This window comes from Talpa occidentalis, unplaced genomic scaffold (assembly GCF_014898055.3).
Source record: "Talpa occidentalis isolate TD23 unplaced genomic scaffold, MPIMG_talOcc4v2.1 talOcc4.17, whole genome shotgun sequence".
In the NCBI taxonomy this organism is placed as follows: Eukaryota; Metazoa; Chordata; class Mammalia; order Eulipotyphla; family Talpidae; genus Talpa; species Talpa occidentalis.
Window position 1 is genome coordinate 52,475,227 of NW_023601754.1, and position 24,846 is coordinate 52,500,072.

At 67.2% G+C, this 24,846-nt stretch overlaps 1 protein-coding gene across 2 annotated transcripts; it reads right to left on the reverse strand.

Moving 5' to 3' along the window:
• Positions 1 to 24,846, reverse strand: CARS1 (cysteinyl-tRNA synthetase 1). 2 transcript variants are annotated; one of them, XM_037517393.2, is made up of 23 exons: positions 24,789 to 24,846; positions 20,362 to 20,604; positions 17,609 to 17,703; positions 16,739 to 16,827; positions 16,431 to 16,527; positions 15,917 to 16,015; positions 15,588 to 15,737; positions 12,930 to 13,070; positions 12,602 to 12,690; positions 11,882 to 12,003; positions 9,708 to 9,820; positions 9,311 to 9,439; positions 8,905 to 9,034; positions 8,724 to 8,827; positions 8,257 to 8,354; positions 7,978 to 8,167; positions 7,561 to 7,629; positions 5,739 to 5,820; positions 4,592 to 4,672; positions 4,149 to 4,216; positions 3,614 to 3,673; positions 2,920 to 3,003; positions 1 to 2,727 (listed from the first exon to the last, which is right to left on the reverse strand). In XM_037517393.2, the coding sequence occupies exons 1-23, from the start codon at positions 24,811 to 24,813 to the stop codon at positions 2,593 to 2,595; spliced, it is 2,493 nt and encodes an 830-aa protein (XP_037373290.1). In that variant the 5' UTR covers positions 24,814 to 24,846; the 3' UTR covers positions 1 to 2,592. The 2 variants fall into 2 exon arrangements, with proteins under 2 accessions (XP_037373290.1, XP_037373291.1); XM_037517394.2 differs by lacking the exon at positions 20,362 to 20,604 and having other exon boundaries at positions 3 to 2,727.

Genomic DNA, 24,846 nt, shown 5'->3' on the forward strand with positions numbered 1-24,846 from the left:
CAGCCACCCGCCCCCAGCCCCAGGCCCCTGGCTTTGTGGTGTCCAGGGCAGAGCCCTCACCTGAAGGGCCCTGCTGCTCGTGGGGTTCTATCCCCGCGGTCGTGGCTGTGGCTGGCACAGAGGCCAGGGCCAGCCGCCCACTCACAGCAGATCTTGCGAGAGGATGTCCCGGTGGCTCATCTCAAAGAACTTTCGGGACGGGAAGGCTCAAACATGGGCAGAGGCAGCTAAGGAAGGTGCCGCCCATAGCCCAGCTCCAGCGCCGTGTGGCCCACCCATCAGTTTTCAGAACCGTTTCAGGCCTTGTGCCACCGCGTGTGGCTAAGGACATGTGAGGACTCCAGGGCCACCACCACGCCAAGAACACCAGTCCCTGGGCACCCCGCCACCCACATGCTGCTCTGTCCAGGGGGTCACAACCGAGTGGGCTTTGGTGGGCTTCTCTGCCCCCACCAGAGGACCCCTAAAGCCCTGGCATTAGGTGCCCTGCGGGGGTCCCACCTTCTGGGTTGCTGCTCTGTGGCACCCCCACCTGTTCCTGGGCTCCTGTGCTCCTGGTAACAGGAAGTGAGGGGACAGCCCTGCCCCTACCAGCGGCCCAGCACCCCGGGAGACCGCAGGGGACGCACGGCCTCCAGGTCCTGTTTGTCCCAGGGAGAGGGCCTTCTGCAGGCAGGTGATGCTGAGGCCGAGTTGGCTGAGGGACGTGGAGATGGGCAGGGCCCCCGGCTGTGGAGCAGCTGCCCCCACCGGCCTGTCTCTCTCAGCTGGTTGGGGCACCTCGAGGTGGCCTCGGCTGCGCTTGCACTGGGCCTAATGCCCCGAGGCCCACCCAGCGGCCGGTCTTGCCCTGACTCCATAGTCTTCAGAGCCTCCCTTTGGGCCCCGATGGCCCGGGGACTCCTGGTACTTCTCCCCCAGGAGATGCGGGGCGTTCTGAGCTCTGGGAGCTGGCCGACCTGGCCTCTCAGCCCCGGTCCAGGGTAGCCCCTGCTGCCCACTGACACTCCCGCGGCATCTGCCCGGCCAGCCTTCCTCAACGGGAGCTTACACTCGTCCCGTGGCTGCAGCTGACACCAACATAGGCGCTTTGTCCCACGATTGAAAATAAAAAATGTCACCTCTGACACTGAGCTCCCGCCTGCCACTGCGCTGCTTCGGGCCTCGGAAGGCCCCGAGGGTAGAGGGCACCGCGGGGGAGCCCGGGGCCTCTCCCGGCGGCCCTGCTCTAGGTTATGACGGAGGGTGCCCTCCCAGCGCAGGACGCCTCTACTCCCTCACCGCTGCCATCAGGGAGGCGTCGGTGTCCCCGAGGGCGGGTGGCTTCCGGAGCTCTACTCGAGGGGGTGGAGGCGGCTAAAGTGGCTTCTGACCTCAGCCCACAAGGGGTAACAGCTTCTCTCGCTCAGGACCCACGACGCTGACGGTGCCAGCCGCCCAGCGGGCTCCAAGCCCTGGCCTGGGACTACCTGGCGGGGCCTCCAGCAGGGCTAACAAGATGACCACTGTCACCAGGGGCCACCAGGCTCCAGGCTGACGCGTCAGAGTATCAGGGAACGGGATGAACTGTGCGTACGTTGTTCTGGGCCTTCCCTGCTGGCTGGCTTTATTTCGGAACGGAAGACACAGGCTTGGGCGCGCACGGCGATGCGAGGAGCCCTCGCTGTCCACGGCCACCATGCCCCAGCAGCATAGGGGGCTCCAGGGGCCCAGGGGCCAGGCAGGCCGGCTCTGGATACAGCGCATGCGCGCTGCAGCCTGTGCTGGACGGGGGTGAGCGCGCTCCGCGGGAGCCCTTGGGGACAAAGAGCGACCTACAGAAGCAGACCCCAGGCTGTGTCTCCAGGCGCTGCCTCACGGACAGACCCCAGGACAGCAGCCCCACCCCAGCTGCCCGCGCCCGACTTTGTCCTTGGTCCAGCGGGGTCTGAATGGGTGCCCAGCCTCTGTGGGCAGAGCGGGTTCTGGCCACGCTCCGCCACCCAGTCGCGGGGGAGGCTCTGAGCCCAAGTGGGGCGGAGAGGATGGCTGCCTGCTGCAGGGGACGCCCCTTACCTCCGCTGCAGCCGGGTGGATCCTGGACTTGCTATGCTGAGTGTGGCCCTGGGGTGCGGCCAGGCCTGGCCTCCTGAGCCAGCAGTGGTGCTGCATGCTGTCAAAGGGCATGGTTGGGCAATGCCATGGCCCTGCTCAGAGCCACTGAGCAGCCTTTGCCCAGGCGTCAGCGGGTTCTGCGGGCTTGAGCCTGTCTTTCTCCTACTCACACATTTCCACCTGCGCCCCCATGCCAGGGATTAGGCGCCAGCCATCAGCACGGGGACAGTTCCTGGCCAGCAGCAGTCGCTCAGCTGGCCCTCGGTGGTGACCTGCGGAGCCAGCACCCCCTGCAAAGCGCTGATGGCGCAGGGGACGGCAGAGAGCGTGGGCCTCACGCTTTGGAAGGCTTTATTGCAGTGCCAGCACCCAGTGGGCACAGGCCTCTGTGAACACAATTCCGAGCTGAGGCCCCAGGGTCAGCATCGGCGTGCCAGAGCCCAGGCGCGGTCACGGCCAGGCCAGCGGCAGCCCTCGGTACCCTGCGGAACCGCGCCGTCACTGGCAGCACCCGTTCTGGACCATCTGCAGGTACTCCCGGTGGAGCTTCTCCTGGGCTTCGAAGAGCTTCTTGAGCTTCTTGGCTTGTCCTTTGCTCAGCTCCTTCCCCTCCGTGTCGTGTGTGGGCATCCCCTGGACAAAGCGCAGGGCCGTCAGTGAGGCCCGGCCCACTGCTCTCCCATGCAGCTCACCAGCAGGCACCAGGCCGACGCACTGAGCAGGCCCACGGGCAGTGCAAGGAAGCCGCCCCAAGGACCCCGTGTAGTGGCCTCTTAGCTCGGCTCGCCCTGGGGCCCACCGTGGCCTGAAGAGAAAGGTGCTTACGTTCTCGTCGAACTTGGAGTACTTGTCTGTCTCCGCCAGGAACATCTCGCTGGGGGGGGTCCTCATCCTGGCCAGCTTGGCTGCCTGGAAGGCAGATCCACGGTCACAGCGCCCTCCCCAGACCCCCTAAGTCAGGCCTTCCAGGTGATGGAGCCTCGGGGCCCTCCCCAGACCCCCCAAGTTGGGCCTTCCAGGTGACGGAGCCTCGGGGCCCTCCCCAGACCACCCAAGTTGGGCCTTCCAGGTGACGGAGCCTCGGGGCCCTCCCCAGACCCCCCAAGTTGGGCCTTCCAGGTGACGGAGCCTCGGGGCCCTCCCCAGACCACCCAAGTTGGGCCTTCCAGGTGACAGAGCCTCGAGGCCCTCCCCAGACCCCCCAAGTTGGGCCTTCCAGGTGACGGAGCCTCGGGGCCCTCCCCAGACCACCCAAGTTGGGCCTTCCAGGTGACGGAGCCTCGGGGCCTTCCCCAGCACCCCCAGTGTCTAGACAATGGCAGGTGAGGCCAGGCCAAAGGGAAGCCGAGGGCGTTCGGACCAAACCAGATTTTCTCACTGGAGCAGCCGGGCACTCAGAACAGTCCCCTGACATGCGGACTCTGGCCTTGGCCCAGCAGGCCCCCCCAGTCCAGGGCGTCCTGGGCTCCAGGGCACAGGGTCCGCCTGGAAGGCCCCACAGGCAATCCCGCTGCATTACTTCCTGCTCCTGCCTCCTCCTGGCGGCCTCCTCCTTCTTTCTGCTCTTCTCCTCTTCCACCTGGACAACACACGGCTCTCAGCTGGGCGGCTGAACAAACGCACCCCGTGGCCCCCCACAGCCTGCTCCGAAGAGCTGGACCCCGAGGCGGGGAGAGGCCCGAGCGCAGGGAGCAGCGTGCCCCACGGCACTGGCAGAGGACAGCAGAGGTCCTGGAGAGCGGCCCGGCCGAGGCCCCAGCCGCGTGGGGGCACTGGTGGAGGGCAGGCGGGCGCTGTGGGGTGGAGTGTGCTGGCACCTTCTGCGGGCCCTGGGGATGCCAGGGCACCCGAGATTAAATTTTAAGAAACGGGACCTTGGTCAGAAGGTAATGTTTTTGGGGTCACCAACTGCCACGCAGTTGCCCGCAGAGCTGTCCACACACCCAAGGGCATGTCCACGTCCACACACCCAAGGGCACAAACGCACGCGCCCCACCCACGTGCGAGGCTGAGGCACATCCCAGATGCCAGCGACCCTGCCTGGTCCTGCTCACCCTTTTCTTTTCTTCTCTCTCTTTCAGCAAGGTGTCTCTGTCCACCAGCTTGACCACGGTCGGCAGTCCTGGGGACAACAGACCAGAAGTCCAGACCCCGGAGCCCCCTATCCTGCAGGCACCCCGCCAGGTGCATCCCGGTCTCTCCTGCAGCCTGAGGCAAGCCCGGGGGCCAGGCCATCGACGCCCCAGCAAGCAGAGCTGACGCTCTCCGCAGCAAGCCCCTCGAGAGTGGGGGCCGGCGGACACAGGCGGTCCTCTGCGTCACGGGCCAGCAGTGCCCACGGGAAGTGGCCGCACTGGGGCCACAGCAGCGCCGGGTGAAGCACGGACCCAGCTGTGATGTCACGATGATGGGCTCTCCCCCAGACCCGCCCTGGCCCCCCCTGGCCGTTACCGCCAAGGACCCTGGCAAGGGCTGTCGAGGGGCCGCACAGACACACCTTCGTGGTCCTCCAGCCGCACACCGAGCTCAGGCAGGATGTCGTCCCGCAGGGTGTCGCTGAGCTGCAGCACCTCGGGCACTGTGGGCAGGAGAGTCAGCGCACCGGCCTGGTTGCGCGGGCCTGGCCTCCCCCAGGGGGTGGGGAGGGGAGTCCCATTCCATTTAGGACAGAAAACAGGCCGGCTCGGCTCTCAGTGACCGCTCACAGGCGACACTCTGACCTCAGGGGAAGGAGACTCAGCTTCCGGTCAGCACCACCGCCCCCCTGAGCTATGGGGCGTGGCCGGCAGGCGCTGAGACGCCCAGGTGGCCGCGGCAACGCTGGTCCAGGGCTGAGCAGTGACGTCGGCCACCACAGGTCTCAGGCTGGCTGCCGGCCTTGACCCTCACAGCCTCCCCGGGCCCGGGCCATGCAGCCCTGGGGTCCGAGCTGGGGGCGGCACCTCTAGGCCAAGGGTGGCTTCCAGCTAGCTTGTCTCCTGCCACCCAGTGACGGAGCTGCCCCCCGCCGCCCCCGGAAAACCAGGCAGAGGCCTTGAATGGGTTTTCGTCCAAAAGAGACAAAGCAGAGGGTCACGTCACTACCGTTAGGAAACGTGACTCCAAGGCACAAGATGCCCTCTCCCCCCACCCCGCCCCCCGAGGGCCCGAGAGAAAAAAACTAGCAAACCACGACTTTGTCCAGGGATCTCCCAAAGACTGAAGTGGGGGGTCCCAACGAGACCCCCTCGCAACAGCGCGGCCGGCAATGGGTGGACGCGGGGGCCAGCCCAAGGGCGTCTTAGGCATGCGCCACGGCCACTGGGCCCGCGTGCCCCAAATTCAGCCGGACCCCGCAGCTGTAAGTGGCGCCATCAGCACAGACCGGCCAGCCCCGCCCCGCCTTCAGCGATGGTGAAAACCCAACCGGAGAGGGAAGCTCGGGCGCGGTGCCCTTCAGCCCCGGGCCACGCTGGCGGTGACCCCACCTCAGGGCGCGGGTGGAGAGTGGGGGGAATGGCCGCACAGAAAGCGGAGGGGTACTAGGGGACCCCACAGCCGAGTGCACCCTCCAATGCACACCCTTGGGCAGAGCAAGAGCTCCAGAAGCTCTGGCTGCCCGCGCCGGGACCCCAGGCCGGGGCTGCCCCGCCTCGCAGCCACACCTTTCTTCTCCCGGGCGATCCTCCGCACCCCTTCTCTGAACTCCGACAGCACCTGCAGGTAGGGCATGACGGTGGACTCCAGCTGTAGAGGGAAGGAGGGTCTGTTCGCGGAGAGCGCAGCCCGCGCCCCTGCTTTCCAGCCAAACCCCGTCTGGCTCCCAGCGAGCGGCAGGGCCGGGCTGCCGGAGGACCCCAGAGCTCACACACGCTGTCCTGACCCTCAGCGCCCCGGCGTCCGAGTCACACCTCGCCCAGTGCAGGTGACCGGCTGACGAGCGAGGAGGGCTCCTCACCCCCCAAGTCGCCCCGCTGTTGTGCGGGTGCCGCATCTCGCTTCAGACCAGGGAGCGCAGCGCTCTTGAAGCCGCACCCGGCCTTCTTGGTGGCGCCTTCCGCGGCCCCACAGCTCCCCCTGCCCGGGCCTGGCCCACATCAAGCAGCTCCGCCCTGGCCACCCGGGGCACGCGCACTGGCTGCTCCCGGTTAACGCCAGCGGGAGGGGAGGCGGCCACGGAGCCGGCGCAGAGTCCGCCGCTGGACGGGAAACCGGCGGGGCCGACCCCGGCTGGAGGGACCTCGCGAGAAACCCGGGCCTTGGGCTCTGAGGAAGGGGCTCCCCACCTCTTAATCTAACTGTCAAACAACGGAACAGCCAAAATAACCACCCCGTGCAAAACCCAGCCAGGGGGATGAACAGTTCTGCGCCCGTGGCGGGAACACGCCTGTGGGAAAGGACTGGGTTCCTGCTGGGCTGAAGGCGGGGCTTCTTCTGCCAGCCTCGGCCAGGGGCAGCCCCCGCAGGCTGCTGGCTCGGGCGCTGGGGTGGCTCAGGCCTGGGAGTGTCTCCCCTGCAGCCCCCCCAGAGCAGTTTGGGCTCGGAGGCAAACTTCGAATGGCCACAGACCGTGGCTGTGTCCTGCAGCCCGCGGGCCCCCAGTGCTGCCTGCTGGTGGCTTATTCCCCACGATCTGACCCCCATGGGCCACGGAGGCCACTGGCAGCGCACGGCCGCAGCACCCAGCGCCCCGCGGTGGCATTTAACATAACGAGATTTTCTTAAGTCTGCAGGCCACGCGCCTTTAGCCTGGAGGGCCCCTTTCCTGAGGAAAAGCCACACCGAGTGTCACTTGACAAGCAGACAAAGGAGCCGTGGCTTCCCTCCCGAAGGCCATGGCTTCAGGGCGGGACGAACCCTGCAGCGGGGGTGCTCCCCCCACCCCTGGGACCCAGCCTCGGGTCACCTTTGCCTTGCTCTGGGTCCATTTTCACCTCAGTGACAGCTGGGGCTCCCAGGGTGGGCTAGCCGAGCGGCCGAGGGCCTTTCTGGCCGGGGAGGAGGGTGGCCGGGCCTGAGAGGACTCAGGTGGGGCTGCACCCCGTGCAAGGACAGGGAGACGCCTGGCCCTGCCGGTGAGCCCCGCAGTCTGTGCGGCTGGGGACGCGGCGTCTGAGTGAACGTGCGCCACCCCCTGCAGTCAGGGTCAGCGTGGGGCGGCGGGCCCGGGACAGCGTGTGCCACGGCCTGAGACACCCGTCTCGTGTGACCTCGGTGCCAAGCGCTGACAGACGCACAGCAGCAAACTGCCCCAGGATGTCACAGGGCTCCCATGCGGCAGAGGCCGATGGTGCCGCCTGCTGCCCCCGGCCCGCCTGAGATGGTGCTCGGCCCAGTCCGGCGGACTCCACTGTCTCCCAAGGCCCTCGGTGTTCAGCCAGCAGCGGAAGGAAGAACGAGGGAGCAGGGACAAGGGGCAGGCGGGTGTCCCTGTGGCGGGCATGAGAGGCTGACCCGGGGGCCTAGGCCCGGGCACACACGACTCACATTTAGGCGGGTTCCGGCAACGCCAACAGGGAACCCCAGGGGGCTCTCCTCTTCTATGGCCCCAAAGATCTAGAAAAAGAAGCAGAGGTGTGTGACACAGGCGCGGTGGTCAGGGCACAGCCACGCTGCTTGGGCGGGAGGGGCGAGCGGCGGCATGGACAGCCTTCCCAGGGCAGACGGAGGAGCAGCCCAAGAGGACCCACCGGCTCCAGGACCAGCCTGCTTGCCCTGCCCTCCCTGGCCGAGGCCACTGGACAACAGGCCGCCTGCAGAAGCCTGGTGTTCCGCACAAGGGTCAGGGTGGGCCTGTCCTGCTCTCCCCAGGGCATGATGGGGCTGAGGCCGAGAACAAGGACGGCCCAGCGCGTTCCACCCTCACGAGGAGGACGGAGGCCCAAGCAGGAGCACCCGGCCCACCTTCAGCATGTGGGTGAGGTACAGGGCCACGCTCTCCAGCAGGGCTCGGTTGGGCCGCCTCTTTGCCGCCTTGCGGGCCGCCATGTAGAGGTTGCACTGGCCGACCAGGGCCCGCATTTCCTCCAGGACTGTGCGAGTGTCCACGTTGTCACAGAGGGCTTCGTGGACCGCTGTCTTCTTGTCGTAAAAGCTGAAGGGGACAGCAGGGGACAGTCAGCCGAGCGCGGCGCAGACTCCCCCCACCGGCAGCGCAGGCCTGGCCGACGCAGCTCCTCTCACCTCTGGTTCAGCTCCACCTCCTCGTCTTCCCACTTTTCGAACTGGCCGGTTATGTCGACGGGAGCGCGAAGGACGTCCTTCACGTTGAGGAAAAACTCCTGCAGTCAGAAAAACCAGCTTAGCGGCATCTAGATGCTTCTTCCACACGGCAAACACCTGAGCAGCAGCGCCCACTGTGACTGGCCTCAGGCAGGCTCGAGCGTCCACACATGGCTGGCGGGACAGGCTCTGCTTGGGGGGGGCCGTCTCAGCCCGCACGCGGCTCGGCGGAGGGAGCATCCAAGTGCCCTGGGGACAGGATGCGGCCCCCACAGCTCTCCCGAGGGGCTGGGGTCAGGAGCCCCATGGACACCGGCCGGCTTTGGCCAGCTCGGAAGGGGAGGGGAGGGAAGGCGTCCTTCCCCGGGAACCGGGGGCCATGGGCGGGGGCGAGCCGCCGCCCCCTGGAGGGACTCACGCGGACTCACGTTCATGAACTTCTCGTACTGCAGGGCAGACTCCATGGTGTTGCTGGAGTAGTCCAGTGTGTCCTTCCAGGAGTGCATGAGGAAGGCCAGGCGCAGCTGCCGTGCTGGGGGCACAGACAGCGGTGAGGCCAGGCAGCCGCCTCCTGTGGCCTGCTCAGGGCTGGGGCCAGGCGGCGCCTACCTGAGTGCCGCTTCAGGGCGTCCTTGATGGTGATGAAGTTCTTGAGCGACTTGGACATCTTGCAGCCCGCGATGGTCAGGTGGCCCGTGTGCAGGAAGTAGCGGACCCAGCAGTCGTTCTCAAAGTAGGCCTAGGAGGGGAGGACAGCGCCCACTGTGCTGGGGACAGCGCCCACTGTGCGGGGGTGCGGCCTCCCTGGGAGAGGCACTCGGGGCTCAGAGGGCCCCCCTCAGCGAGCCTGGCGGCACAAGTGGCTCGGATCCAGCCTGACGGCCAGAAGCGAGGCTGTCCTGCGGAAAGCAGACCAAGGACCTGGGCCCCCCAGGACGAGCGGGAGGAGGGCTGGGCTTCAGAAGCAAGCTGCCACCTCGCACAGCCGCATGGGCCGCCTGCTGCTGCCACCCACCTCTGACTGCGCCAGCTCGTTGTCGTGGTGGGGGAAGCGGAGGTCGAAGCCCCCACCGTGGATGTCCATTGAGGCTCCCAGGAGGCTGCCTGCCATGGCGGAACACTCGATGTGCCATCCGGGGCGGCCCTGGGGGTCACACAGCCCGATGACGGCGGCATTGCCAGAGAGGAGGGGGCCCTCCCTGCCCTGGGGCGTCGCTGGACAGGAGGGGGCCCCCCAGGGTACGAAAAACAAGCTTGTGGGCTCCCCGGACCCTGCAGCGGACAGAGACTGGCACCCTGGTGGGGCCCTGGAGGCAGGCCGCAGTCGCAGCAGCGTGGAGGGTGCAACACTTGAGTCTGAGGTCGCTGGGCAGAAGGGCCTCCCTGCTGGGCGCCCCATGGCCCAGGCTCACCTTCCCCCACGGGCAGGGCCAGGACGGCTCCCCTGGCTTGGAGGCTTTCCACAGGGCGAAGTCGTTGGGGGACCGCTTCTCACTCAGGCGCTCGGCCGAGATGCTCAGGTCGCCTGTGGGCATGAGGGGAGCAGGTCACTCATGCTGACTGACTGCACATGCACAGGGTTTGCCATGACAGGTGGCCCCAGGGTCTTGGTTCACCCCCCTTCATAAGCTCCATGGTCAGCAACTCACACCCAGAGGGCTGGGCGTGCCCCACCCAGTTCCCCAGGGCCACCCCAACACCCCTCTGGCCTCAGGGCCCACCCAGGGCCAGCGAGGGCTCAGGCCAGGGTGATCGCCAGACACAGAAACAGACACAGCTGACCACAGCCAATGGCCTGATGAACAATGAGCAGACGATCCAATGGACATTTCTCTAAAGAAGCAAAGAGCCCCAGGTGCCTCAAGAGGTGCTCAGGAGCCTCCCTGGGGGTGCAGGGGCTAAGACGCAGCACTATGAAGCTCTCGGCAGCCGCTGTGTCCTGAGTTTGATCCCCAGCCAGGGAGCTGACCACATGGCCCAGCAGACCTCTCCTGTCTCCCCGCTGCTCCCCTCAGCAGTGTATCTCAGTGGATCTGCCTGGTCCACTCCCCTCTGTCTCCCCTCTCACCCCCACACCTCTGGCCTGCACCCCAGCTCTTGTATGCATAAATAAATAAATCTTTAAAAGAGACTGACCCAGGGAGCTCTCGTACCCATGTCCACCACAGCGGTCCCTCAGGTGCCAGGGCACGACCCGTGGGGGCGGGAGGTGCAGCGGGTGCCCGACCCAGGGGCAGTCTGAGACCGGCAACCGTGTGAACACCACAGGGCGCATCACAGACCCGGCGCCCAGCCCCTGATGGGCCCAGCCCCTAATGAGCACGATGTGTCCCAGCCACGGGGCAACACGGCAGGGCAGCCAGGGCATCCGCGCCTGGCAGGTGACTCATGTCAGGACAGCACGCCACGTGTTTGAAGATGCCCAGATGGTAAATGTTCAAAGTCCCCAAACGCAGAAAGGGGAGCCCATGACCGCGTGGGGGCCGTGAGGGGACACTGGGATCCGGCGTGACCATCTCATGGTGTGTGTGCGTTACCACGTCAGGTTTTTTTTTTAAAGATTCATTTTAGGGGCCTCCCTGGTGGCGCAGCGGTTGAGCGCTGGATTGCGAAGCTGCCCGCAGCCTCTGCAGTGCCGGCTTGATCCCGCCGGCCGCCGCCGAGGGTCCCACAGGGTGCGCAGACCTCTCCTGCTGCCTGCTGCTCCCCTTAGCAGTGTATTTTAGTCCTTCTGCCTGTTCCTCGCTCTGGCTCTGGTGAATCCTCTCACCCTCCTGCCCTGCTGACTATACCCAGTGCTTGTATAAATAAATAAATCTTAAAAAAAAAAAAAAAAAAAGATTCATTTTACTTATTTATGCACACAAGAGCTGGGGTGCAGGCCAGAGGTGTGGTGGGTGAGAGGATTCCCCAGAGCCAGAGTGCGGAGCAGAACAGTGGATCCACTGAAATACACTGCTGAGGGGAGCAGCGGGAGAGAGGAGAGGTCTGCTGCGCCATGTGGATCGGCTCCCCAGCCAGGGATCGAACTAGCACTACAGTGGCTGCCGAGAGCTTCACAGTGCTGAGACTTAACCCCCGTGCCACCAGGGAGGCCCACAATGTCAGTTTTATCTCATTAAAGATTTAATTGAAAAAAACAAAAACTATGCAATTTCCTTCCGTGTCCACACTGGCCGTGTCCCGCCTGGCTGGGGCCAGTCTCCAGGTCTCCTGGGCCTGTCGCCGCCCCGGGCTGGCCTCCCCTCTGCTCACAGGCGCTCGGCCTTAAACGGCCGTGCGCAATCACTTCAATGCCCTGGGAGACTGTGCCCGCATCGCTGCATCGGGGCCAGAGAGACCCCTGCCCCCAGCCCGCCCCAACCTGCACGTGCTCCTGGCGCCAGTGCCCACATGCAGTGCCCCAACCCGGGGTGCCCCCGCTCCCATGCTTTCCAGGACTGTTGCATTGACTCATTTTATGCTCTGGAAAAAATACTACAGTTCACGATCTAAGGGTGTAAATCCTTCAAATCCTCTTGAGCGACCCACCACACATCCAGTGACCGTGGGCACCGGCCGTGGGCCTGCCCAGCTCCCCGCTTACCTTCCCCTTCCTGCAGGGCCTTCTGATCCCCCACGGCCTCCGGCACCAGCTTCCCGTAGGAGTGGTTCTCGCTGGAGGCGAACTTGGCGGTGTCAAAGTACACAGACCCATTGGACACGTAGCTGGGAGACAGGAGAAGCGGGCAAGCATGACGACCAGGTGATCAGGGTCCACAAAGGGGCACCCTGAATGGCCGGCGCCCAGCAGCCCTGTGCCCCTGCGATCACAGACACGGCCACTGCAGGAAACGTGGAAGGGGGTGCTGGGATGGGGAGGCCATGGGCTCCCTCACATGCCCTGACTCGGCTGCTGTGGACCTGCGCCCCAGCTGCCCGGAATGCAGCCCCGTGTGGACAGGACCTTGCTGGAGCTCAGGGGAAGGAGGCCTCAGGGGGCCCGACTCCTGCTGAGGAGCGTCCTGCTGCCTGGAGGCGGGGGCAGGCATGAGCGCAGAGGCGGGAGGGCAGGTGGCTGCAAAGCCAGCTGTGGACCGGGGATGGGCCCTGATCTTCAGCCCTCGGAGGACAGTAGCCGCTGACCCTGCCCTCGGGTGGGCAGGCCCTGGTGTAAGTGCCCGGCCTGAGCGCTGTGACAGGTACCAGGGATCTCCCCCGGCAGTGGCACCCAAGGCACAGGCTTTCCTGACATGGGTTGGGGGGACGCACACTCCCCAGAAGCCTCCCAACAGGTACGTAGCCCCGCGGAGGGCCTGGACCTTACCCGTAACCGTTGTCCACAATCTTCTGGACGAAGTTCACGATCTCCGGCACGTACTCACTGACCCGGGTTAAGACATCTGGGGGCAGGACCTGAGGGTGCCGCGAGAAAGCTGGTTCCTCCTGGGAACACCAGCACTGGGCGGCACCCTAAGGGCAGCACCACAAAGGCCGCCCGCGAGCCCTGTGCCCAGCCCAGCTCACCCGATCCACCCCGCGAGGGGCAGGTGGGCCAGCTGTACCCGGTTTCTGCCGGGTGACCGAAGGGCAGCGTGGCTATGGGCGCTGGGCCCAGGGGGCGCCAGCTGGGCAGGGCCGGTGCCACCACTTACATTCAGGGCTTCCATGTCCTTGTGGAACTCCCCTTCCCAGAACCTGGGCAGCTCGGAGAAGATGGAATTGTCCATTGTCTCACTGCCAAGCGTGGAGTCCAGCCAGTCGGAAAGCAGGTCTTTTGCCTGTTCCAGCAACACCTGGAGGAAGAGCAGCCACAGGCTGGGCCAGCCCCCAGGGAGAACGCCCCACGTCGGCGGGGGAAAGGTGGTCCGTGACGTGCAGGGTGCGGCTGAGCACCCACCCTGGGCGCCCTGAGGTTCTCCCGTGGAGAACGCGAGTGTTTTCAGGGTATACCTGGAGATGGGCAGGGGTGCAGCCCACGCGTGGGGCGGCAGCAGGGGAGGGAAGGAGGTGGAGCAAGCGTGGGGAGCTGGACAGGGCAGGCGGAGGCGCTAAGCAGGCGCGCTCAGAGGGGCAGCCCGACGCCAGGGCTCGGGAGGGGCCACGAGGAGGGCGGGCGCCCCGGGAGTCCCCCGGCAGAGGCGTGCTGAGAGCTGAGCTCTAGACGGACAGAAACAGGATCTTCTGAACCAGCAAAGGAGAGCAAACGGCCACAATGCCGGTCGCGAGGAACGAGACAAACGGCCAGAAGCAGAAAACCCGCAGAGAAGCAAAGAGGACGGCGCCGGTCAAAGACAGGCGGGGCGGGGCCGAGGGCCGCGGCGCCGAGTGTGGGCAACAGGAGCCGCCTCAATTCCAGGCCACAAAATTGGGATAGGAGCCTGGGCGAGCTGCTGCCCCAAAGACCACAGAGGGAGACGGGGTGCAGAGACCCTGACCCGCCCAGACAGACGCGCAGGGCCCCAGGTGCACCGGCCTGCCGAGCGGGCGGGGTGGGCTCGCGGTGTCGGCCACAGAGCAGGCCCGGGCACAAGAAGGTTCAGCCCACCGCGGAGACAGATCACCGAAGCCTGAGCATCCTAATCAAAACACGCCAGGAAAACAGCGACGGGGCAGGGAGAAGGGCTGATCCCCCAGCAGAGGGAGGCTCTGGCCTGCGCTGCGGGACAGCGCCCGTGTGGAAGAGCCGGCCAAGCAGGCAGGGCGTCCGCAGCAGGGCTAGTGTGCAGGACTCTGCAGCCACAACTGGGGGTCGGGTCTCCTCCAGCACAGAACGTGCCCGTGCCCGAGCTCAAAGGTGCCCCAGTCTCCCCGCACTGGGGGGGCCGTCTTCACGGACCCCCGGGAAGTTAGCGTGCGAGTGAAAACGGCCCACTCAAAAAACGGCGTCTGTTCTGAAATTAAGAACACGTTTCCAGAGGACTCCTGGGGTTGAAAACTCAAAATGGAAATCAAAATTGTTGAAAAGTGAGTCTCAAAATACACATAAATAGTAAAAATAATTCAGAGAAAAATCCATGGTTCTACAATTTTAAACCAGAGCAGCAGTCCCTCTGCCCACCTGGGCCTGTGCAGGGGCTTCTTTCGCCAACTCTCCCTCCGCAGGGCAGCGGCCTCTGCCCGCCCGGGCCCTGCACCTGCCGGGACTTCTCACTGAGCCCTCAGCGGAGGCGGCTCTGCTCAAGGTCCCTGCCTGCGACCCTGCAGGCCTCTCTCTCGGCAAACCTGTCCCTTTCGGGGTGGCCCTTCCTGCCCGCTGGTGTCCACGCAAGTGTCTTTTACTCTTCCGGCCCTTTACCCAATAAAGCTGCCCCTTAAATATTAAAAAAAAAAAAAATTTAAACCAGAAAACGAGAAGTCCAAAAATGAGACAAAAAAGAGCAGAATAAACCCAAAGAATAGTTTCTGGGGCTGCCCACTCGGACCCAGCAGCCAGAGAAGGCCCAACCAAGGGACCGCATGCGCTTCTGCACGCCGCGGGGGGAGGGCCGTGGCCGTGGGTTAGGAGCCTGCGCCGAGCCGTGGGTGCCAGCTGCACAGAAGCCTCGGGAAGCCAGGCCTGTCGACCGGCGCAACGTGGAGGGGCTCAGGGGGCACAGGAGTCCCGAGTCGTAAGTCCACAAAGAGATGGGGGGGTGGGGGTGTTTAGTGGGGACGGTTTCAGCGGGGGAGACGGACAGGCTTTGAGGGCGCTGAGCTGGCCGAGAGGCGAGGCGATGGGAAGCTCTGGTCCTGCCTGTTCTACGGCGTGAGACGAGGACAGCAGAGCTGGGCACACATTCCCGGAGTGGCGCTGTCGGGCGAGTGCCCCGCACGGGCCTACCCCAGAGTGGAGCAGCCGCCCGCGACCAGGCACATGGGTCTCCTGGGCCAGAGTTCGCCCGAGTGGGGTCTGGGCTGGCATGTTCTCAGGCTGCATCAGGACGCGTGGGCCCCAAGGGTTCCGCAGAATTTACACTGAGCTTCTGGGGGGCAGCAGGGGTGCCGCCTGAGCAGGAAGGCTGTCTGGGTGCGAGCAGGGCGTGGGGTGGTCCCGGTGGCCCAGCAGGGAGGCCAGCGCCCTGCTCCCCATGCTCTCCCCTGCCTGAGACGGAGACACAGGCTGGGGCTGCCGAGCGCAGGCCCGCGTCCAGCAGGGCCCCCCACAGGCCCGCAGTTCAACTTTCACCGCTCGCCTGTCTTTCTCCAGCTGGACCATAAAGCAGCAGCAGGGCGTTCACTGGGCGCTGGGGTACTGTGCTGAGAAGGCCGCCCCACTCCACGTGTGCCCTCCTGACCTGAGGGCAGGCTGTGGGGGGCGCGGGGTGACCTACCTCGGCTCGGCTGTGCACTTCCTCTGCGGAGAGGCGGGCCTGCAGGGCCGTCTCCAGGGGCCGGGCGGCGAGCTCCACTGCCTGTTGGAGCCGCTCCAGCATCTGCTTCTTGTCGGGATCCGTGGTCTCCTTCAGTTTCACTGCAAACGGCTGGGGAGGCAGACCTGGATTAGAGGCAGCGCAGCAAAGCGGGGGTCCCGGGGCTCAGGGTGGGGTCCGTGCCCCTTGGTCCCACAGTGGAACACGTGGCCGCCACCTGGGAGACCCCTTGGGGACGGCTCAGGACTGAGGGGACAGCAGTGCTCTGGACGGGGAGGGCGCAGACCCACCTTGAGGGCAGCGTGGACATCCTCCAGGAGCCGGGCGGCCTGGGGCTGCTGCTCCCGGTACTGCTCAAACAGGTAGTTCTGCCGGGCCCTTCTGATGATCTGACGATAAGAAGGGGGCTGGGGTCACCCGGGGGGGGGGGCAACCGTGGCCCCCAGTGTGTGGCAGGAGTCTGGACACTGACTTGGCTGCCCCTCCCGCGAGGCTGCCACCCTGGCCTTTCTGTGGGGGGAAGCCCAGCACCCAGCTTCCTCACACGCCGCGCTCAGAACCCCCTGGGGTACGTCCTTCCTGAAGACCCAGGCACCACCAGCGCTTGCCGGCCTCGCTCCCCATGTGCAGGCCCCAACAGCAGCTGCCACTGGGCCACGCTGGAGCACCCCCCGGAACCAGACCGGCTCGTCCGGGAGGCCGGAACGCGCTCACTGGCTGAGCCACAAAGCCGACGTCCTCCTATGCACTCACCCCACGCCTTGCCCCACTGTGCTTGCGGTTCAGCCTCGCGAACCCCCTTACCTTGTCGTCAATGTCTGTGATGTTCATGCAATAAAAGACGTCAAACTTGAAGTAATCCCTCAGCACGCGCCTGAGGATGTCGAAGGAGATGTAGGACCTAGAGCGGCGAGAGGCGCGCTGGCACCGCAGGGACGCGGAGGGGCCCCGGCACCCCATAGCCAGCCCCGCCGCCGGAACGCCTGGGATGGCCTGGATGCCGCGCCTCGGCCATGGGCCTGCGCGCCCCAGAAGGGCTGAGCCACGTGGGACTTTCTGCCAGTGAACGGGATGAGGAGCCTCCTCTCGAGCCCCCCCCCCCCCGCGCCTACCTGGCGTGTCCCATGTGAGACGCGTCGTAGACGGTCGGCCCGCAGCAGTACCACGTCACCCTCCTCCCGTTCTGAGGGGTGAACACGTCCTGCGTTTGGAAGGAAGGGCAAGCAGAAGACGCGTCAGGCGCGCACGGCAGCGCTGCGTTCGCCTAGGCCAGCCTAGTTTCCCCGAAAGGGTCGCGGGGTGGGGCTGGGGGTGGGGCAACGAGACTCCAGGGCCGCTCTCCTGGGTGGAGGAGGGCTGGGCGGCCAGGCCGCGTGTCCCTGGGTCCGCGGGGAGGAAGCCACTGTCCGTTTTGAAGGCCCCTGACCCAGTCACAGCGACAGCCCCGGCCCTGCCGAGCACGGGCGCCCTCCAACTGCTCCCAGGGCGGCGGCGGCGCAGATGGGGGGCAGCCAGGGAGCCCTCACTGCTGGAGGGCAGGACTGAGACCTCACCCCGCCGCACCCCACCGCAGGGTCAACAGCCTCAGACCTGCCAGAGGGGCACACGGGCATCTACTAGGCCCAGCCGGGAGCCCGTCTCTGCGGGTGAACGCCCAGTTGGCCCTTCTCAATGCTCGGCGGGCGCCGGCCACACAGCCAGAGCACACGGGCAAGCCTCACTATGCCCTCCCAGCAGAGGCCGCCAATGCCTGACCGCATTCTCGGGGCGGGGCCGAGAGCCTCTGGGTGTGCCCACCCCATGGCAGCGGCACGGCTCTGGGGAGCCCCAGAGGCCGGCCTGGTCCGGGCAGGCGGCACGGGGAGCAGCCGGAGGATCCCAGGGCTGGGCTCGGGGAAGCGAAGCCCGACGTGGTGAGACCCGGCAGTCACGCGTGAGGGGCACGGGCCAAGGGGTCGCCTCTGCCCGCGTGGCCGCCTTACCTTGTTCCGCGTCAGGCTGTTGTACAGGCGGAGCTTGCACGGCTCGGACCCAGCCGGAGGAGCCCAGGGCGGCTGCGTGCGCCGGCCTTTACCTGCTGGAGGGCGGAGAGGGCGCCGTCAGGGTGGGTGGGGCGGCTCCACGGAATGTGAGCCGGGGTCACAGGGGCGCTTTGGGAACGAGAGTAGCGCGCTGGGGCGGGGAGCGCCCTTCTGCCACAGGGACCCCAGGCCCGCCTGCCCGAGACCCCCATGCTGCCGCCACCGTGTGCAGCACTTGGGGTGCGCTGCCCTGCCCGGAGGGCTTCAAGGGCTCCACATTCCAAAACAGAGTTTGGGATGTACGGGAGGGGCACAGAAGCCAGGCCAGCACCCACCGTCCCCGGCCACGGCAGCGGGTCCGTGAGCTCGGCCTCCCCACCAGACGTGGCCACTCTCCCTCCGTTCTGGCCCCTGCCCCGCACCCCCCAGCTTCTGACACTGTTGCTCCTGGCCTCCAACTCCACACCGGGTCCTGACACCCCGAGAAGAGCCTGTGGGTCCTCGAAAGTCGTCCCTCGTCCAGCTGTTTCCCTCCCCCAGCCCAGCGGTCCCCCAGCCGCCCCGTCCCTGCCACTTGCTCGTGACCCCGAGCGGTTTGTGCTGAGAGCCTAAGGACGCGGCTCTGTCTCTGCGGAGGAACCACCTCAAAGAGGGTCACTCCCACTTCAGGGGCGGCTGTCCACATTCAGCTACCCCTGGACTCTGCTCAGGAGCCCGGAGCCCAGCTCTGCCCCTTGTCCACCCCTCCCCAGAAGCAGCACTGTGCCCACTTCGCCACCTCTGTGCCCCAACCCAGGACCTCACCCCGATGGGCCCCGAGTGGCAGTTCGGCTGCCCGCTGCCCCCACAGGCCTCACCGGGTCCTCCAGCCACGACGTGCCACTTCCCCTAGGGGCCGGGGAGTCACCTGCTGTGTGACTGTGCAGGGGTGCAGCCGGGAAGCAGAGGGGCACCGGCTCCCAACAGGAGCTCCTGCCTCCGTGTCAGTGTCCCCAGCCTCACAGGCAGCCCCAGATGTGAGTGCACAGAACCCTACATCTTTCTCGGCCATCAAGTGCGCACTGAAACCCCGTGAGTCCCAGGCCCGATCTAAAGCAGCAGACGGCCCGCGAGGAGCCCTCGCTCCTCCCTCCCTCAGATACTGGGGCTCCAGCCACAACAGGAGCTGCCATGGGGGTGGGGGACGGGGACACCGCGAGAGCTGCCCCTGCCCCAGCACCGGCCCCGCTACTCAAAGGGCTCGGGGTTCCCCCTCGAGACAGCGGGACAGGACACCGAGAGCCCAGAGGCAGGACGGCCCCGTCACACAGCTGACCCGGCCTGAGACAGCAGCTCGTGCAGACTCCCTTTGCGAGGGGGAGCTGGGAGGCGGCCAGAAGACTCCGCTCAGGGAGCCAAGGGTCACTGGCGCCCCGCACACGGGCTCACTCTTCAGCAAGGGCCCCAGCCTGCGCAGCACCGCCTGGCAGCGCGGACGCGTCCCCAGGCCCGTGTGGCGGCCCGAGCATGGCTTCCTGTCTGAACCCAACCGCGCCTCTGCTCAGGCGCCCAGGCTGCAACCCCTCGGGTGACGGGGCACACACAGGCCTGGGGGAGCTGAGGAGCAAGGGTGGCAGGAGGCAGCATAGCACCCACGTCCCCTGGGGTGCTGCGCCTGCATCTGACCACAGGAGAAGCCTCACCAGGGTGCAGGGGCGGGAAGGAGCACAGGGGCCTCCCTCCCTGCCTCAGTCACGCCAAGGGGGCGGCGGGCGCTGGCCGAGGCCTCCACCCGGTCGGAAGGTGCGGGTGGAGCAGACACACCTTCACCTACAGAGCTGCAGGTGAGGCGTGCGCATGGCTCGCTGAGCACAGTCCCCCTCGATCCCACCTGCAGGGCGTGTCTGGGAGGGGGACTTGGGCCCTGGGCGAGAAGGGTCTACGCAGCCGACGTCACATGGGCCACGGCGCAGGCCAGGCAGGGAGGTGACGATGATGCCAGCAGTGCCCCCACCCTAAGCTGGGACAGGCGTCTGCAGCACGGCATCAGGGCAACCAGGCGCACGCCCGCGTGGGGAACAACGCTCCGCCCTCTCCGCCCTAGGACAGGCCTCATGGGTGGTCCCAGTGCCTGACACGCAGGGCTGGGTGAGCCCCCAGGAGGCTTCCATGGGCAGGGCCCCCGACACTAGGCCCCTCCTGCACAGGATGGGGGAACCCAGAGTCTCAGGAGGGATGGAGGGCTCCAGCCCATCTCGGGCCCGCACCTGGGATTCATCGGGGACACCACCAAGTCCCAAGGCTTTCCAGAAGTACCCCCCGAAATAACCAGAGCCACACTGTCACCGACATGCCCCCCGCGTGCGGAGGTCAAGCGCCGGCCAACGTCGCGTCAGAGCTGAGCTCAAGGTCAACTCCCTGAGGACTTAACGTGCCAATTCTGGTGGCCAAGGTACCACCATCTCATGGCAGGAATGAAGAAAAGGCCAAGCCAAGTCGCAGCTGGCACGGCACGGGCGCCGCTGCTCGGTGGACCCCCAGGAGGCCCGCTCAGGAGGCCGGTCCCTGCCTGGGCAGCGCCGCTGCGACAGGCGCCAGGCCCTGCTCAGAGCCTGCTCCTAGCGCAGGGCGGGTCAGCCCACGCGGCCCACACACCCGCGGGCGCCGGGGTGGCCTGACGCGGAGGGCCGCCGGCGGAGCGTGCTCAGGGCTGGGGCGCCCGCCCTGCTACTCACTTGCTTGGGGCGCAGCGGGCTGGCCGCGGGGGGCGCCCAGGACAGCCTCTATGTGCCTGAACCACCTTGCCACGTGGAAGAGCCGTGCGTCAGCGGGCGGGGCGGAGAGCTGCCTGAAGGCGTCCACGTCCGCCTGGGACAGCGAGTACCCCTGGACATAGCTACGCGTGCTGAGGTGCTCGTTCAGCGCCCGCACCCTGGCGGCCTCGTCACTAATGGCCAGGATGGCCCTGTAGCCGGGAGCTGCAAAGACAGAGCGCGGGTCAGTCAGGGCACAGCGCCCTGCGCCGCCGTTGCTGTTGCCGCGAGACGGGGAGGCGGGGCGGCGGGAGGGGCTGCTGAGGGTCTGGGGCGCCGAGGACGCTTAGAACTGGAGAGAGGAGGCCGCGCTCGCTCGCTAGACACCCCACCCCGCTCCCTTTAAAGCACTCGGTCCTGCTCACACGGCCCTCGCGTCAAGCGGAGCAGACGCCGCCCCACCACCCCGCAGCGCGCACCTCCCACCAGGGGCAGGGGGCGAGACCCACAGGACCCGCAGGGCCCCGCGCTCAGCCGGGCAGCGCCTCCGCGGAGACGGAGCCCGAGCACAGGCCCCCGCAGCCGGCCGGGCCCACCCGCCCCATCACTGACCGGGAGGCCAGGGTGCAGGTGCAACCCCAGTCCCCATGTGGCAGCAGCCTGCTGAGTGGTCGGCTGAGCGGTGCAAGATCACCCCCAACACACACACCGCGTCCTCACACCTGGGCGGCACCCCCCACCCCGACTTCAGCTGCTGCCTCGCTCTATCACAGGGCCCCCCACCCCACGAGAGCCGGCCTGCTCCCTTTTGGGGTCTCTTGCCACCCTCCCCTGCCTGCCAGGAGTGCTCCCCCAGATGCAGCCAGGTTCCCTCCCTTGCTCAGGACTCTGCGGGGCTCCCCTTGGCCATGAGGCCCCATGGTACTCCAAATGGCCACCCACCCCCGGAACCCCACCCCCCTTCCTGCTTTCTCTCTCGCCACGGCACGTTTCTGAACGCTTGAGCTCTCTTACCCCCCGAGAGTCACCAGCACACCCCCCCAGGTCTGGACCTCAGCCTGGCACCTCCTGGCCACCCGCTGACCGCAGGGCGAGGGCGCGCCGTGCAGCACCCCGTGTACCGGCCGCCGCCGCGTCCAGCTCCCTCTCCGTCTCCAAGGTCCCTTGTGCCCAAAGAGGATGGAGGGAGCGGAGGGAGCAGCGGTCGGCACCAGGCGCCACTGACTCCGGGACCCCACCCGCACCCCAAAGCAGCACACAGAGACCACTCTCCAGCAGATGCGGCCCCCATCCAGGAAGCCCTGTGGGCGCCCCGGCCCGCACAGGTGCGGCACAGGTGAGTCCGTTCCCTTTTCCCCACACCGCCCGCATCCCCACTGCAGGCCTGTGTGGCTTTTAGCACCGCTTTTACGAGACTTGCACATAAAACACTCCAACAGGGCGGCCTGGGAGTGCCAGGCACGCGGCGGAGGGCCCCGGGGCGGCGTGGGGCAGCGGGGGTGCCCACCGACGCGGAGCTGGGCTCCCAGCCAGGCCGGCCCTGCCACTTATGCCTCGTAAACCGGCAGGCGCTGGCTCACGCCCGAGACGCTTTAATGGGGCCGCCCGGCCGGCCCAGATGCGGGCAGCGTCACCCTGGGCCGAGGAGGCGGCCGCGTCGCCGCCCTAAGTGCCCTGTCCCGCCGGGAAGGAGCCCGTGGGGGACGCACCGCAGGCGACAGCGTCCAGGCGGGGGAGGGAAGGTAAAACTAGGTCGGCTTTCATGGCCGTGGGCTCGGGCCAGGCAGCCGTCTGCACCCGGGAGGCTGGAGCCCCAGCATGTGTCCCTGCAGAGGCCGTGTCCACCGCCAGGCCAGCCTGCAGGTGCCTCGGGCACAGGCAGAACCCCAGACGGGGCGCGTCCTCCATGGGGCCTACACCACTCGCGGGTGACAGCCACGCGGGCACCGGCGACCTCGCAGCAGGGTCAGCCGCCGGTCCCGCCGCCAGGCCCCAACGCTCGCAGCTGAAGCCAAGCTCAGGGCGCTGCTGCCCCTCCTGCCTGGAGCCCAGCGGCCCACCCGCTGGGCCCGGGCAGCGGCAGCACCCGCCTGAGGTCTCCTGAGTCAGGACCTCTGGTGGCGGGGACAACAGGAGAGCCCCGGCGTCACTGGGGGCCTCAGGGTGCTCAGACCCCCCCACGCTGCCTGCTCACGGCAGTGCACCCCGCCAGGCTCTTCTATTCCCCAGACCAGCGGGGCTCTGTGGGGTCTGCCCCGCACGGCCGGGCCCCGTTGAGCGTGGGCCTGCAGGCATCCTCACCCTGTCGTGCCCTGACCCGGGCATTGCCGCCTTTGGAAACGCTCTTGCAGCTGCTCCAGCCGTGCCCCCTGCAGGTCCAGGGGCTCGCCTATGCTCCCCGATGTACGTCCTGCCCATGTGAATCCTGGGGAGCAGTCAGGAGCGTGCACCCCTGCTCTGCACCACCCATGGCAGTGCCAATCATCTCCAGAATCTAGGGCCTCCTCCCCCAGGCTCAGGCTCCCGACGCCCTCCTTAGCCCCCAGGGTCCGGCCTCTGTCCCTGTGCCCTGCCTGTCCCCTCCTCTCCCGTCCATCCTCCGCGTGGGCCAGGCGGCAGGTGGTCTTCCCAGGCTGAAGGCGGGACTGGACCCAAGCGCGCGCCCGCATGGGCCCTGCGCGGTCTCTGGGCCTCCTCCACCTCCCACCTCAGGACAGTGGCTGCTCCCCAGGTCCAGTGGCCACCCCTCAGGAGACTGAGTGCAGGGGCTCACCAGATGGCCCCCTACCCCTGGGTTCCCAGGCTGGGCTTGGCATGCTGGCCCTGGAGCCCGCCTCTGCTCTCCATCTCCTGTGGGCGGCTGGCAGCGAGGACCCAGCGAGGTGCTGGCGGGCTGTGGAGCCACAGAGGGAAGGGGGTCTGGGTTCTGGGGCGTCTGGCGGGACGGGCCGACCCAGCAGCACACTCACCAGGAAGTGAGCAGCAAGGGACAGGCAGCGGCACCCCCGGAGGCCCTGTAGTCTCTGCGTAGTGGGATTCCGCTTCCTAACGCGCCCGCTGAGGGGCAGAGACCAGGAGGCTCGCTGGTGCATCTCCTGGCCTGGTCTGGCCTGGCCCCTGGCAGAGCAAGCGCGCAGGGGCACTTCCTGACAAGTGAACACGACGGGTCCAGTTAGGTGAGCCACCCGAGCCGCTCAGTGGCAACTTCCCTTGAGAGCAGACATGTTGTTTCCACGTGGGATTTCAAATTTCCCGCGTTTGCCACGGGCCTTCCGTTCTGACCAGCACCCAGTTCCCTTCCCCACCCGCTGCGTGACAAGTGGCATCCCTGCCTCTGCAGCCGTGGGGACACCAGCGAGTGCTTCACCTCCTCCCTGAGTGTAGACGAGTGGACATCTGAGGCCTGCACCGTGGACAGTCTGCTGGCGCGGGCAGCACATCCAAGCACCTGCACCCTGAGGAGGGGTATGCCTGGCACTGCTAGAGCAGAGGCTCATGGGCCACGTCCCCACTGTGGGAGAGCGGGAGGAAGCTGGCCCGGCTCCTGGACGAGTCATGAAAGAAGAGCTCTCAACCCCAGGGTTCTCCAGAGACAGAAAGGCCCCGGCAGCCTGTGCTGGAAGGTCGTGCTGTGGAGCGACACACGCACCCTGACAGACCCTGCGGATCCGGAGGCCCCTGCACCCTGACTGTCATTTACGGGCCCAGGACCCACCAAGCCTGTTGTCAAATGCTCCGGGAGGCTCCACCCGCCCAGGCAGGCGGGGATGGGCAACCTGCTGCTGGTGCAAGGAAGGCGGTGCCCGGAAGCCGGGACTCCAGGGACTCCTGCTGCGGGCAGGCCTGTCATCTGGTGCCTCCCCAGCCACTGTGTCACCCCGGGGGTGGGAGCCCCCAGAATCCCAACAGGCCTCCACTTCGGCAGCCCAGAGGGTCAGCTCCAGACAGGAGCGCAGGCGCAGCCACAGTCTGGCCGGAGGGTGCCCGGGTCGGCCGGCTGGTGGCGGTGCCCACCAGCTGGGCAGAGGCCCTGGGCGGCAATGAAGCGGGGCCACGACGGTCTGCCCAGGGCGCCCCAAAGTGCTACTTGGGGACCCGCGCTCGGAAGCCTCCCTGCAACCCCGGCCCTTTCACGGGTGCGGAGCCGTATTCATTCCTCGGCCGCCCAGGGAGCCCCAACCCGCGCCGGCGCCGCCGACCCCACGACCCCGGGGCAGGGGGGAGGCCGGGAGCCGCGGGAACACGGGGGCCCCACGCGCCCCCCTCCCGGCGCAGGAGCCGCACCCCCGGGAGCGGCAGAGGCGGCGGGGCTGCGGGCTCCCGCGGATCGGCGCCGCGCGGTGAGGAGCCCGCCCGGCCGGCCCCCCCCCAGCCCCCCGCCCCCGCGCCCCCGCGCCCCGCGCGCTCACCCTGCTCCCCGGAGGAACCAGCCATCGCGGACTCGCGCGTCCGGCCGGCGTCCCGGAG

Coding starts and splice junctions, on each gene's coding strand:
- CARS1 (XM_037517393.2), bottom strand. CDS start 24,813: ATGGCTGGTTCCTCCGGGGAGCAGG. Junction 8,168..8,256: donor GAGGTGGAGCTGAACCAGAG/GTGAGAGGAGCT, acceptor TGTCCCCTTCAG/CTTTTACGACAAGAAGACAG. Junction 7,630..7,977: donor ACCTCACCCACATGCTGAAG/GTGGGCCGGGTG, acceptor TTCTTTTTCTAG/ATCTTTGGGGCCATAGAAGA.